This window comes from Lepidochelys kempii, chromosome 9, assembly GCF_965140285.1.
Source record: "Lepidochelys kempii isolate rLepKem1 chromosome 9, rLepKem1.hap1, whole genome shotgun sequence".
NCBI lineage: Eukaryota > Metazoa > Chordata > Testudines > Cheloniidae > Lepidochelys > Lepidochelys kempii.
In genome coordinates, this window is record NC_136388.1 from 54084797 (window position 1) to 54100115 (window position 15319).

General features: G+C 45.5%; 1 protein-coding gene across 1 annotated transcript in view; it reads right to left on the reverse strand.

Moving 5' to 3' along the window:
* LOC140916805 (ovotransferrin) overlaps positions 1-14533 on the reverse strand; it is a 74642-nt gene extending 60109 nt beyond the window's left edge. Inside the window, exons 1-5 of the mRNA XM_073358691.1 lie at positions 14357-14533; positions 9969-10132; positions 9601-9709; positions 1398-1583; positions 669-798 (exon numbers count right to left, since the gene is read on the reverse strand). Coding sequence (XP_073214792.1) covers positions 669-798; positions 1398-1583; positions 9601-9709; positions 9969-10132; positions 14357-14399 — 632 coding nt within the window. The 5' untranslated portion in view covers positions 14400-14533. The remainder of the gene's footprint in view (positions 1-668; positions 799-1397; positions 1584-9600; positions 9710-9968; positions 10133-14356) is intronic.
* Between the last annotated feature and the right edge of the window lie 786 nt (positions 14534-15319).

Genomic DNA, 15319 nt, shown 5'->3' on the forward strand with positions numbered 1-15319 from the left:
TTGTACCATTGGCAAATTTTGCCACCTCACTGTTTATCCCTTTTTCCAGATCATTTATGAATATGTTGAATAGGACTGGTTCCAGAACAGACCCCTGGGGAACACTATTGTTTACCTCTCTCCATTCTGAAAACTGACCATTTATACCTACCCTTTGTTTCCTATCTTTTAACCAGTTACCAGTCCATGAGAGCACCTTCCTCTTATCCCATGGCAGCTTACTTTGCATAAGAGCCTTTGGTGAGGGCCCTTGTCAAAGGCTTTCTGAAAATCTAAGTACACTATATCCACTGGATGCCCTTGGTCCACATGCTCATTGACCCCTCAAAGAATTCTAGTAGATTGGTGAGGCATGATTTCCCTTTACTAAAACCATGTTGACTTCCTCAACAAATTATGTTCCTCTACATGTCTGACAATATTGTTCTTTATTATAGTTTCAACCAGTTTGCCCAGTACTGAAGTCAGGCTTACAGGTCTGTAATTGCTGGGATCACCTCTGGAGCCCTTTTTAATTCCATTGAGGCCCATTACTCAACAGAAACCAATGAGACAATTAGGTCCCAACTACTCTACAAGTGTAGCCATGTCAGGAGACCCAGTTATAGTGCAGCTGAAAACATGTGTGTGGAACAGATAGTTACCAGATAAAAATAACTTTCACTTACTTAAAGGCTCCAGAATAGCCAGAATAAGGCCCAGTACGGGAACATTTCGGATCAAGGCATAAGCGGCACAGATTTGGTTCATTTGCGGGGGCACCAGGGACGCAGCTGGCTGAGAAAAACTGAGCCACAGCTATGGAAAAACACATGCAGTAGTTAATAGCAAACTCACCCTTTAGCAAACTGTCTTCTCCCAGCTGTGGATGCTTGGTATAGTAGTATGGGGTGTTTGGAGGAGGTAGTGGGGGGAGAGTGTCTGTAACCTGATGCCTTTGGAAGGGGTGGTTTGGTAAAGGGGATGCTGGAAGGATGGCATCTCCAGCTGGGCAGAGTGAAGGTTCTGGCATGTGGTCTGCTGTGCGTGGCAGTGGTGCATGGTGTTTGTGTGTGGAGGAGTAGAGGTGCCTTAAACTTTCCAGTTCCTTGGGTTTGTGTCAGGATGGCGTATTACATCGGTAGCAACTTTAACCATTGCACAACAGAGTTTTTGGAGTGTGACTGAGTAGAAGATAATGGATTCCAAAGCAAGGAAGCTGTTGCTGTCATGGAAATGCCCTGATTGATGGAAGAAGAGAAATTTAGGAAATGTGGATGGTTCCGTTGGTTTGCTGGTTTCCCCAAAAGTTCCTCAGAAAATCTACTTCCTTCTCCCTAACACTGATCAATCCCAGTTCTCCTCAACCCCAGCTTAATGTTAGCACTCCCTACTCACCTAGCTCTTTCCCAGCTTACCGTGGGTTATGGGAGTGGCTCTATCCCAGGTTAGGATTTTATGGTACAAGAGGGTCCCAATGGGAGTGAACCAGCCAGCAGACCTGTCCAACCCGGTGTGGCAGGATTTCTTCCTTTCAAGTTCCGTTATTGTGAAGTCAGTTCCTTTCTTCACCACAGCCACAGCATAGTAGCTGGTGACCGAATCTGTAAGGGAGGGAGGAGGGAAAGCAAGCAAGCATTGGAACAAAGGAACACAAAAACAGAAATGGAAGTCGCTTACCATCCCTTCCAGTTCACACAATTGTTTTCTCCCATGTCACACAAATCCTGGGCACAGGAAGCAAAGTGCAACATTTTCAACCCCATAATAATGTAGCAAGACACCCTACCCCTTTCTCCTGTTTAGTATTAGTGGGTTGCCATGCCAATATCAATCTGATTATAATCGTTGTAATAGACATAATGTTAAATGTTCTACTAATTAGTAAAAAGAAACTGAGTACTTGTGGCACCTTAGAGACTAACAAATTTATTTGAGCATAAGCTTTCGTGAGCTACAGCTCACTTGCATCCGATGAAGTGAGCTGTAGCTCACGAAAGCTTATGCTCAAATAAATTTGTTAGTCTCTAAGGTGCCACAAGTACTCCATTTCTTTTTGCGGATACAGACTAACACGGCTGCTACTCTGAAACCTACTAATTAGTATTACTAGCATTTGTTAAACGGTCTTGTCTTTGCATTTATTTGATATGTGTGCTGTTGTTAATAGCTCTTACCCTCGTGATAAGTCTTTTTGAGGGCAGTAGAGCTTCTCACATGAGTAAAGATGATTTGTGTAAGTAACGCTTGCAGGACTGGACTCTAAACTGGGTCTGTTAAAATTCTCTCCATAGACTGTCTGGCAAATATTACATCTATGCAAACGGACTGAGTTCTGGAGGCAGCAGAAACCCACTACTTTGAATTTCCTGACTTTGGTACCTTTTAATTCTCAGCCATAACACTGAGAATTACTCTGTAATGTTGCCTTCAGCCCAAACTCTCTACACAGTATCAGACAGCTGTAGCAGCACAGGAGCCAGCAAAGAGAGCTGTAAACGGGAGTTTCAGTGGGAGTTTGAAAGCGGAGTTTGGTTTGTGGTGCTTGTTTGGGGTTTGTGTTTGCTGTGGGTGGTGGTGTTTTGGTGTGGTTTGTGTTTCCCAGATGAACAGGATTTAGGTGGGAAGGCTATGACAGATACAGAGGCAGCAGTGGGGGTGACCCATGTAGTGGAAGACACAATGAAGATGACTGGATGTGGAAGCTGCGGTATGTACATGATCCTGGAGGGGGCACCTGGTAAGAGTTTTGTCTGCATGAAATGCCATCTGATAGAGCTGATGGAGGAAAAGATCGGAGGTTTGGAGATGCAGGTGGAAAGTCTGGTTGAGTTTAGAAAGGGGTTCGAGCAGATTATGGAGCAAAGACATGAGGTATCTGAAGGGAAAAGCTCAGACTTGCAGATGGAAGCAGGACTGAGGAATTCTGAGGGGAGACTGCTGGGTGAGGAAAGTGATCAGTGGAAGCATATGACTAAAAGAACTAGGCAGAGGAAAAGACGGGCTAGTGAAGGAGAAATAGAGCTCAAGAATAGGTTTGAGGAGTTGGAAAATGAAGAAGGGGCTCAGCCGCTAGTCACTGAAGGTGAAAGGGCAAGGAAGAAGAGAAGAGCGGCTAGTCCTATAGGAAAAGGGGAAGAGTCAATGGAGACTACACCAAATATGAGCCCCAGGAGGATACAGGATGGGTTGAAGAGAATTACAAGGGAGAATAGGAATGGAAACAACTTGCAGCCAGAGGGAACAGGGGATAGACTGGAGAATAGCACAGTCACCAGGAAAAGGCAGGTCTATGTGATCAGGGACTCTTTATTGAGAAGAATAGACAGGCCTGTAACCAGAGCTGATCCAGAGAATAGAAGGGTGTGCTGTCTTCCAGGTGCTAAGATATGGGATGTAGACCTGAGGTTGAAAAGGATCTGAAAGGGAGCGGGAAAGAATCCCCTAATTATCCTTCATGTGGGAACAAATGATACGGCTAGGTTCTCTCTGGAAAGTATTAAGGGAGACTATGCTAGGCTTGGGAAGACGCTTAAGGAAATCGAGGCTCAGGTGATCTTTAGTGGGATTCTGCCTCTTCCTAGAGAAGGGCAACAAAGGTGTGACAAGATTATGACTATCAACAGATGGCTTAGGCAGTGGTGCTATAAGGAGGGCTTTGGGATGTATGGCCACTGGGAGGCATTCATGGACAGAGGACAGTTCTCTCGGGATGGACTTCATCTGAGTAGGGAAGGAAATAGACTTCTAGAATGGAGGCTGGCACAACTGATTAAGAGAGCTTTAAACTAGGAATTTGGGGGAGATGGTTGGGAGATGTCCAGGTAATCTCCACACCAGATTTTAGCAGGATTTGAGACAGAAGAAAACAACATAAGAAAGGATACAGCCGTGGGTAGGAGAATGGATATAAGGAGGAAGGGCAGTGTGGATACCAGTCTAATAGGTCATACTGGCTGTAGAATGACGGTGCCTAATCAGGTAAAGAATGTGAGCGAGGCCAAACAGCAAAAATTAAGATGTTTCTACACCAATGTGAGGAGCCTCGGTAACAAAATGGAGGAACTAGAGCTACTGGTGCAGGAAGTGAAACCAGATATTATAGGGATAACAGAAACCTGGTAGAATATTAGTCATGACTGGAGTACGGGTATTGAAGGGTACGTGCTGTTTAGAAAAGACAGAAATAAAGGTAAAGGTGGTGGAGTAACGTATATCAATGATGAGATGGAATGTAAAGAAATAAGAAGCGATGAAATGGATAAGACAGAGTCCGTCTGGGCAAAAATTACATCGGGGAAGAAAACTACTAGAGCCTCCCCTGGGATAGTGTTTGGGGTGTGCTATAGACCGCCGGGATCTAATCTGGATATGAATAGAGCCCTTTTTAAATGTTTTTAATGAAGTAAATACTAATGGAAACTGCGTGATCATGGGAGACTTTAACTTCCCAGGTATAGACTGGACGACAAGTGTTAGTAATAATAATGACAGGTTTCAGAGTAACAGCCGAGTTAGTCTGTATTCGCAAAAAGAAAAGGAGTACTTGTGAGCATGAGCTTTCGTGTCACGAAAGCTCATGCTCAAATAAATTGGTTAGTCTCTATGGTGCCACAAGTACTCCTTTTCTTTTTAGTAATAATAATAGGGCTCAGATTTTCCTAGATGCGATAGCTGATGGATTCTTTCAACAAGTAGTTGCTGAACTGACTAGAGGGGATGCCATTTTAGATTTGGTTTTGGTGAGTAGTGTGGACTTCATAGAAGAAATGGTTGTAGGGCACAATCTTGGTTCAAGTGATCATGAGCTAATTCAGTTCAAACTGAATGGAAGGATTAACAAAAATAAATCTGCAACTAGGGTTTTTGATGTCAAAAGGGCTGACTTTCAAAATTAAGGAAATTAGTTAGGGAAGTGGATTGGACTAAAGAACTTATGGATCTAAAGGCAGAGGAGGCCTGGGATTACTTTTAAATCAAAGCTGCAGAAGCTATCGGAAGCCTGCATCCCAAGAAAGGGGAAAAAATTCATAGGCAGGAGTTGTAGACCAAGCTGGATGAGCAAGCATCTCAGAGAGGTGATTAAGAAAAAGCAGAAAGCATACAGGGAGTGAAAGATGGGAGGGATCAGCAAGGAAAGCTACCTTATCGAGGTCAGAACATGTAGGGATAAAGTGAGACAGGCTAAAAGTCAAGTAGAGTTGGACCTTGCAAAGGGAATTAAAACCAATAGTAAAAGGGTCTATAGCCGTATAAAGAAGAAGAAAACAAAGAAAGAAAGAAGTGGGACTGTTAAACACTGAGGATGGAATGGAGGTCAAGGATAATCTAGGCATGGCCCAATATTTAAACAAATACTTTGCCTCAGTCTTTAATAAGGCTAATGAGGATCTTAGGGATAATAGTAGCATGACAAATGGGAATGAGGATATGGAGGTAGATATTACCATATCTGAGGTAGAAGCGAAACTCGAACAGCTTAATGGGACTAAATCTGGGGGCCCAGATAATCTTCATCCAAGAATATTAAAGGAATTGGCACATGAAATTGCAAGCCCATTAGCAAGAATTTTTAATGAATCTGTAAACTCGGGGGTTGTACCATATGACGGGAGAATTGCTAACATAGTTCCTATTTTTAAGAAAAGGGGGAAAAAGTAACTACAGACCTGTTAGTTTGACATCTGTAATATGCAAGGTCTTGGAAAAAATGTTGAAGGAGAAAGTAGTTAAGGACACTGAGGTCAATGGTAAATGGGACAAAATACAACATGGTTTTACAAAAGGTAGATCGTGCCAAACCAACCTGATCTCCTTCTTTGGGAAAGTAACAAATTTTTTAGACAAAGGAAACGCAGTGGATCTAATTTACCTAGATTTCAGTAAGGCGTTTGATACCGTGCCACATGGGGAATTATTAGTTAAATTAGAAAAGATGGGAATCAATATGAAAAGTGAAAGGTGGATAAGGAAATGGTTAACAGGGAGACTACAAAAAGAAAAGGAGTACTTGTGGCACCTTAGAGACTAACAAATTTATTTGAGCATAAGCTTTCGTGAGCTACAGCTCACTTCATCAGCTGCATTCAGGGAGACTACAGCGGGTCCTACTGAAAGGTGAACTGTCAAGCTGGAGGGAAGTTACCAGTGGAGTTCCTCAAGGATCAGTTTTGGGACCAATCTTATTTAATCTTTTTATTACTGACCTCGGCACAAAAAGTGGGAGACTAATAAAGTCTGCGGATGATACAAAGCTGGGAGGTATTGCCAATTTAGAGAGAGACCGGGATATCATACAGGAAGATTTGGATGACCTTGTAAACTGGAGTAATAGTAATAGGATGAAATTTAATAGTGAGAAGTGTAAGGTCATGTATTTAGGGATTAATAACAAGAATTTTATTTATAAGCTGGGGATGCATCAATTAGAAGTAATGGAGGAGGAGAAGGACCTTGGAGTATTGGTTGACCATAGGATGACTATGAGCCGCCAATGTGATATGGCCGTGAGAAAAGCTAATGCGGTCTTGGGATGCATCAAGTGAGGTATTTCCAGTAGAGATAAGGAGGTTTTAGTACTGTTATACAAGGCACTGGTGAGACCTCACCTGGAATATTGTGTGCAGTTTGGCCTCCCATGTTTAAGAAGGATGAATTCAAAGTGGAACAGGTACAGAGAAGGGCTACTAGGATGATCCGAGGAATGGAAAACCTGTCTTTTGAAAGGAGACTCAAGGAGCTTGGCTTGTTTAGCCTAACTAAAAGAAGGTTGAGGGGAGATATGATTGCTCTCTATAAATGTATCAGAGGGATAAATACCGGAGAGGTAGAGGAATTATTTAAGCTCAGTACCAATGTGGACACAAGAACAAATGGATATAAACTAGTCATTGGAAAGTTTAGACTTGAAATTAGACAAAGGTTTCTAACGATCAGAGGACTGAAGTTTTGGAATAGCCTTCCAAGGGAAGCAGTGGGGGCAAAAGACCTATCTGGCTTTAAGATTAAACTCAATAAGTTTATGGAGGAGATGGTATGATGGGATAATGTGATTTTGGCAATTAATTGATCTTTAACTATTCATGGTAAATAGGTGCAATGGCCTGTGATGGGATGTTAGATGGGGTGGGATCTGAGTTACTACAGATATTTCTTTCCTGGGTATCTGGCTGGTGAATCTTGCCCATATACTCAGGGTTCAGCTGATCGCCATATTTGGGTTCGGGAAGGAATTTTCTTCCAGGGCAGATTGGAAGAGGCCCTGGGTTTTTTTTGCCTTCCTCTGTAGCATGGGGCATGGGTCACTTGCTTGAGGATTCTCTGCTCCTTTAAGTCTTTAAACCACGATTTAAGGACTTCAATAGCTCAGACATAGGTGAGAGGTTTTTTCGCAGGAGTGGGTGGGTGAGATTCTGTGGCTTGCATTGTGCAGGAGGTCAGACTAGATGATCATAATGGTCCCTTCTGACCTTAATATCTATGGAAAAAAAAACAAACAGCCTGACTTTCCGAACAGAGACCTGTATTATAATAGAAAGAGAAGGCTGGGAGTTTGGGTGGGATCTGGAAAGCAGGAGCCGATGGAGACAGGAATGGAGAAGTACTGTCATTTTCCTTCAAGAATCATCAGTAATGCAGTAGACAGAACTACAGACTGGGGATGCAGACTGAGCGATAGACTTCATTCTGAACAGAATGGGTTTGTATCACAGCTTCCACTGAGGCCCAGCAACTCTGATAGCAGCAGCTTTAATGTTTAGCTTTCTTTTCTGTTTCTTTCCCTCTTCACTGGGCTTGTTCATCCACTGCCCCATCTGTGTGCTCAGTTCAGCCTGGTCCTCCAAGAAACAATTGACCCTCATGTTGCTAGAGAGACAAGGCAGGTGAGGTAATATCTTTTATTGGACCAACTTCTGTTGGGGGAAGGGACAAGCTTTTGAGCTACACACACCTGAAGAATAGCTCTGCGTAGCTCGAAAGCTTGTCTCTCTCACCAACAGAAATTGGTCCAATAAAAGATATTCCCTCACTCACCTTGGGTGTCTAATATCTTTGGACCACCATGACTACTCCAACACTACAAAGTTTGTGTTGTTGCCATTCTTTAACCTCTGTTACTGCAGCTGACTCGTAGCTTGGGTCTCACGTGCCTGGATTAGCCCAGTTATTTTCCAGTTTTGTACAAGGTCCCTGAAAGCGGAAAACCTTTGAGGTTTGCTCAGCTTAGTCCCCCTGCTGTGTTTTGTCAGGGGCCGTTAGTTACTGAGGCAAATTAACCTTACAAAACTCTTCAGACACTCTATTGCATTAGCCTTCCCCAGCCATTGCAACACCACTGTAGTGAGCAGTAAACTTCCACTGAGGGAACAGCAATAGCAGCACACTGGATTTACTCCAGTTCTGTTGAGAAAGAGTTACTGCCCTTGTGATCATAGAATATCCAGGTTGGAAGGGACCTCAGGAGGTCATCTAGTCCAACCCCCTGCTCAAAGCAGGATCAATCCCCAACTAAATCACCCCAGCCAGGGCTTTGGCAAGCCTGACCTTAAAAACTTTAAAGGAAGGAAATTCAATCACCTCCCTAGATACTGCCACATGCAGTGGGAGTAAGAACTGTTTCTATAGACTGGTCTGCTCCTCCTCTGTGATCCGGCAGGGAGCCAAATTTCAGCTGCCCAATGTAAATGATATAGAGGAGCTGTGTGGAGAGGAAAGGTTGCTCCGGGATAGAAACCCCACCACTACCTCCTGTAGCCTGCTCTATCCCCTTCAGGGTAGCAACGCACGAGCTAAGCTCTGCATGAACAGCCATGGAGAGAGACGTCAGGGAAAAGCTACTGTTCACAGCACACTTCCCGCATACAGCCAAGTGCATCATAGGTTGCTGCTGCTCAGAGCTTTCAGGTACCACAAAGGGGGCTTGTGAGTATGGCTGGTGAGGGGAAATGCCATGCCGGCTCAGCAGCGATAGTCACCTCACTTGCTGGTGGTGTGGAGGACATGTGAAAATGACAATGTCACCTGTAATAACATGTAACTGGTTGCTTTAGCATTGCTCCCCAGTCTGCAGGTAAAATTACCCTAGCACCTTGGGTCACTGGGAAGGAATGAAGCAAGAACCAGAAGGTTCATGGAAGTGGAAAAACCCCTCAAACCAATCAGAAATCAAGAGGATTAGGAAAGGCCTGGTCTGGTTGTGGGGGAAGGGGAGGAGATCAGGGTGAGTGGAGTGATAGAACTAAAGCTGATGGCTCCAAAGGAGAGTTTGATCACCTGGACAGCTAGGAAAATAAGGCAGGGAGCAGGAGTACAGATCATTGCTGCTTTCCACCAGGACACTTTGGTCCCGATTCTCAGCTTGTGTAAATGGGCACAGCTGTGTTGAGGTCACTGGCTGTGGATCAGTCCTCATGCATACCAGCTAAGGCCCTGGTCCTTGGTCTGTGGCCAGCTCTGAAGAAGTACATAATCTCAGAGTTAGCACACTGACTTGCCCAGGGGTTTGTGCCTTCCCAGTTTGCCTTAGTAGTATGGTGTTACTAATGTGCTGACAGCTAGCACCGGGGTGGTCAAAGTTCCACAACTTTTTGGTCAATAACAGTGTCCTCCATGCAAATGTACCGTTTCCTGTGCCATAGACCTCAGCCACAACAGGCTTCAGATTATATGGGGCAAGGTGTGCTTCGAAAATGTGTCCACCATCCAGACTAATGGCATCTGCTTCATTCACCTGAAACACAAAAGGGTTACATCAGATGTGGGCACATGCATCAGCAGGGCTAGAAAACACTGAGCGTTAATTAACAGAGCCTCTCTTTGGGGTCCTTCCTGGCTGGGGTGCTGCTGTAGCAATGGAGCCAGGCAATGACGGAAGGAAATCAATGACTTAAAGAGGATAGTGAAGCTTTCATCCCAGATTAGGCAAATGGAACCCATCAGGGCAAGTTGTTTCTCCCAGCCCCAGGCCTGATACATTGCTGGCAACCTACCGCAATGGCTTTTATGCAGTCAAGGTGAGTTGTTTTCTTCACACAGTCTAATGAAGGGGTTGAGGACATTTTCGTCTTCAGTTCCATACATTTTCTCTGCTCTGCATCAGATATTGTGCACCATCGGATGGGACTTTGGGCTGGGCGGTCAGCAAGACAGAGCACTGTGGAGAGAGCAAAAGAGGACTAAGAGGTTGTTTCATGAACCTCAGACCTAGATGAAAGAACTAGCATCCCTCCCTACAGACATAGGTCTCCCATGAGACCCATGGGTCTCTCCTTCCCTGCCCGCTCCCAATAGCGGGACCCCAGTGCCTAGGGGCACTGTTTACTGGTTTCTTAGATCTAGATTCAAGTGGATACAAAGGGCTAAATTCACCCCTGGTGTAACCACAGTGACCTTAGTGGAGTTACTGCACAGATGGATTTGGCCCAAAGTGTAGGGGGTGTGATATTTTTATATTCCAGCTCTCACTAATTGGCCGCCTGAGATTCAAATCACCAGGAGATTTCTACTAAAGCTCCTTGCCCTAGTCCAAATGCAGGATGATTCCTAGGGTTTGTGCTCCTAGGGGACAGTCATTCCTCTTTCGAGGAAGATGAAGAAATAAGAGCAAATGCAACCTTCTGTTACGCTGTTGTAATTCCAGCGTAACTGACCTCTGTGGAGTCACTCCAGATTTGTGGTGTAACTGAGAGCAGGACTTGGCCCACAAACTGAAATCAGGGTGAGCAGGGTAAACGTCAGGGCTTGAATAAACACCTTATTCCAGGTTCCTCCTCTATGTCAGAGAGCTCTCCAAATTTACATGTGTTTCTCTGCCAGGGAACTACTCTCCCACTTTTCCTTCATTCCTTAGGAGACATGCTCTACCCTAATGTCCTGAGGTCACTCCTGAAGAGATGTGCAGAAGGGGAGCTCCTACCATGCAGACTTTAAGGTATATAGCCGGGCAGCTCCACTGTCATGGACTTCCTGGTCTGCGGGGTGGGAGCTGCTCTCCTGCACAGGCTCTCCAGTCTGCCTGTCCTGTGCACCTTAGGGAGTGTCCAGGAGGAGGATTCCTACCCTGCAGACCCCAAAGAAGTGCGCACAATGAGAGCTCTGCAGCTGCAGGCCTCTCATGCTGCAAGGGCAAACTGCAGTGGAAGGCTGACCAACTTGAGTTCCTGACAGTGTCAATGGAAGTGGAAACACAGCATGTTCTCTGTTACAGACTCACCACAAACCTGCAAGTTCCCAGACAAAACAGTTTGTGAGAGGGAAGTGAAGGCTGTTGCCATCACTTCTCTGGAACGCCCCCAGAAGACACCCTCACAAAAGACAACACACAGGAACACATTCTCTGACCTGGCCAAACTGCACTCAGTACAGGACCGGACATGGGGGTGAGAAAAGGTGACTTGATGTCTCTTTTCCCCAGCTGATCCTGGGGCTGACCAGGGTCCAGTCCTTGGTGTAAGCTAGAGAAGCCCAAAGGGCTATTCCCACGGGTGGGGATTGCTGGAGCTCAGACACACCCTAGTTACACCCATGTCCCTTGGCATGCCCCTTGCCCCAGATATGGGGAGAGGTGGAATCACCCAAAGCATCTCCTCACATCAGGAGGATTCTCTGGTGGCCAGCTAAGTCAGCTTTCCTCTGCTGTGTGTGTCACTGGAGCTAAACCAAGCAGCTGTAGTGAGGCTCAAGATCTGCCCAGCACTTCCACCAGCCTACACACTGGAGAATTTGGAAATTGGCTGTTAAGATATGCAGCCAGTCTCCCTCTGCCATCCCTCCCTACGCAATCACTCACAAGCCCACCAGCCCACATCACCCACCTATTGGTAACTCTGTCCACCCTTGGGAATCAGTGGTAAATACAAATCTGCTGTGTAAAGTTTAGTTCCAATTTCACGGGCCAGGTAGGATTTTTGTGCCATTGGAGAAGGAAGACAGGTTGAAGATACAGCAGTGCACTGAATAGTTTAACTGTTAGTAAAGATTGAATTGTTGGGAAAAGCCAAGAAAGCGGTTACATGCAGGGTGACATTACAGGCTTGTGTAGGATAATGGAATATGCTGAGCCTGTGCATTGTGGAATCTAAGGTAATGTTTGAAAGCACGTGGCTATTACTTACTGAATAGTTGTGTATTAGGTACCATCATCACCATGTAGGAATGCAGGGCTCTGAATGCAGGTGTTGGTGTGTAGTCATGCTTTTCTGCTTGTTTACATTATCATGGGCAAAAATGAGGTTGAATGAGGGTGGAAGCTGGTTGGGGTATAAAAGGGGCTCATCTAAACCTCATTAAAGCCAATGGAAAGAATCCCTCTGACTTCACAGAGCTTTGCATTAGGTCCCACATGAAGAGTATTGAACTGCTAAAGTCTAGGCTTTCTGTTTCGGAAAATGCATGTGGTTTCTTTTCCACAAGGTTTCTTTCAGTGGCTTGTTACAGAGGGGTAAAAATACCTTTGCACTCTTATCTCTTATTCACCATGTTTTTTGTTTGGGAATATATGAATAGATATAAGATATAAGGATAGATAACTTAAGCCCCAGTACTGCAAACGTGTCCTTGCTTCACTGCATGCACGAGTTGTTCCATTGACAACTATTCATATACATAAAGTTACACATGCACTTAAGCATTTGTAGGATCAGGGCCTTAAGAAGGGCGGACAGAACATTATAAACAGATGCTCTTCTTCTGCTGATGGAGAGTTTGGATCAGTCGCAGTGTTGTGGGTGGTGATTATTTAGCTAACATTAGTGTCCAGAGGCCCGAATTGGGATTGGGGGGTCCCAATTATGATAGATTCATAGGAGAAGAGGACACTTCATTTAAGACGAGAAGCATTAAGGGAACGTAACAAACACCAGGTGGGAAGAGGACAAGGGTAACAGTAATAAGATTATGTGGTCACACAGGCCAGCAATGTGTGCACAACTTGCCTGTGCCAAATTACTGCAAAATAGAATGTTTGTATAAATAATCAGTGCCTGCTTCCATTTGTTTTACCTGTAAAACTCTGCCATTGTCTGTGTGCTTTTTCTGTTTGTTTCTAATTGTTGTCCCGCTCCCAGCTTCTATTTTCAAATCTCTACTTTTACTGATTGGTTTAAAAAAATCTCTGCCTGTTTTTCTTTTTATAGTTCTATTTCTAAAATGTCTTCCCCCTGCTGCCTCCCATTTAAGTCAAGGGTCCCACGATCAGGCTAAGAGAGTAATGCTGCCAGGGAGGTGGCCTCATTATCAGCACATAGAGGGGTCTGGGCAGGAGAGGAGAGAGACAGAGAGACTGATTTGTCATGAGCGCAGCCAGCCTTTTGCACAAAGGAATCCAGGAGCCTGAAAGAGCAGGGGCTCCAAAGGCAGAGTACAGACACATCTAGTGGAAGGAGACTTGTGGGCCTTTCTGGGCCCAGGAGAAGAAAGAGAGGTGCTCCTCACAGCCTCATCTTGCTGAGCAGGGCTGGGGTAGAAGAGAAGGGGTACAGTCATTGGTGGCACTAGACCATTGGGGAAGCTTCTTTGAGATAATCCCAAGCAATGCAGGGTATTGTGGGGAGAGCCAAGCCCTGGACTCTCAGGCAAGGTCGGGGGTGGGGGGGGTTGAAGGGGCATGTCCCTTTACAAGAAGGGCGTCCAAAGTTGAGCTGCAGGGACCACCCCCCCCCGCCCCCAGAGAAGAATATGGGACAGGTTAGAAAGACAGTGAGCTGTAGCTCACGAAAGCTTATGCTCTAATAAATTGGTTAGTCTCTAAGTGCCACAAGTACTCCTTTTCTTTTTGTGAATACAGACTAACACGGCTGTTACTCTGAAACCAGTAATTTTTTTGTAACTTTCACCTTAAAGATTCTTTGCTTAATATTATTTTAAGAAGCTTCTCTAAATACATGTACATCCTCTGTAGGGAAGGCTTTCAGTGACTCTCTCCTACACCAGTGCTCCACCGGGGGGACATACCTCCACCCATACCTGCAGCAGGAGCTCCGTATAAGGAGCAAACCTGAAACCGCAGCCTGTCCCTTCAGACTGTTTTAGGGCCTGATCCAAAGCTCATTGAAGTCAATGGAAAAACTCCTGTGGTTGTCACTGGGCTTTGGATCAGGCCCTTAGCAAAATAGGAATGGTGGTAGTTACTGTAATTAGTATTAAATTGCTATCTCCGGGCTGCAAGATCCGTGGCAAACGAGTGACACAGTCCAGCACCCAGCAGCTGTTTTCCCTTTGGTTTCTGTCCTGCACAGTTCAGTGACTGTTGGCGTTTACTGTGCACTGCAATTAAACTGGCTCCCTTATGCAACGTCCTCTCAGTCTCTGGCTAGTGCGGGGGCTGCTGAGAATGTCAGTGACACCCACACCTCGAAACTGCTGCTCTGAAGGCACTTACCCAATATCCCCAAGGACAGCGTGGCATGGAGAGCGAACTTCATCCTTCCCTCCTGGGCTTGGCAGCCAGGTCTTGCAGGAGCTTTACTCAGAGACTGTCCCCTCTGAGTCTGTGATGGCTCCTAGGCTACTCTTTGCCTTTTTATAGAGGGACAGGGCTCGCTGTGTTAGCAGAAGCAATGACTGGCAGTGTTTGTCCTTGTTTCCCAATAGCTCCTCAATTTCCTCACCCCGCCCCCCTGCCCCATTCCAGTCAGACCATTTTCAGGCAGCATTTCACTTTGGCACTGAATCACATGCAGGCATGAGTGAGAGCAAGGCAGGTGCATGTTGTTCACTCAAGGGATTTAAAATGGGAAAGTCCCACTTTGTGTCATTTCAATTTCTGCTTGGCTGAAATACAGTGGGAAGGGCTATTTTTTTTGTTCCAGCCACCCCCTGCCTTACAAAGGCTAATCTCAGAGAGCCACTGTGAGAATCAAATCCAATCTAGACTATTTAGTCTTCTTTCCCATTAACTATTGCCTTTCCTTCTCACCGAGGAGTCTTTGCCCGTCCTGTATGCCAGGCCTTGGCAATTGGGACATTAGTCAATGGCTCCCAGAACACCTGATACCATAACTGTAATGCAGGGAGAGGAGTCAGTAAGAGGAACCTTGCAATCACAGAGCATGTTCCATCCAGAAGGAATGAATCCAAAATGCTTTACTATCCCGCTGAGTGACTCACTTCCTTTGGGACATCCCTGAGCTTTCCTCGCTACACCCCTCCCTCATCAGGGCCACCTGCTCTGGTGGCAATGCTGGCTCTGCGTTCTCCTGAAAGCCCCTTGTGCCTTTTAAAAGGACTTTTGCTCTGCAGTTGGGATTCTCCAGCGGGAAGCTGACAGAGCGCGGAGTGAACTGACCAGAGTATATCGAGGAACACAGCCTCTGGAGCGAAGCGTTGGAGCTAACAGTGCACA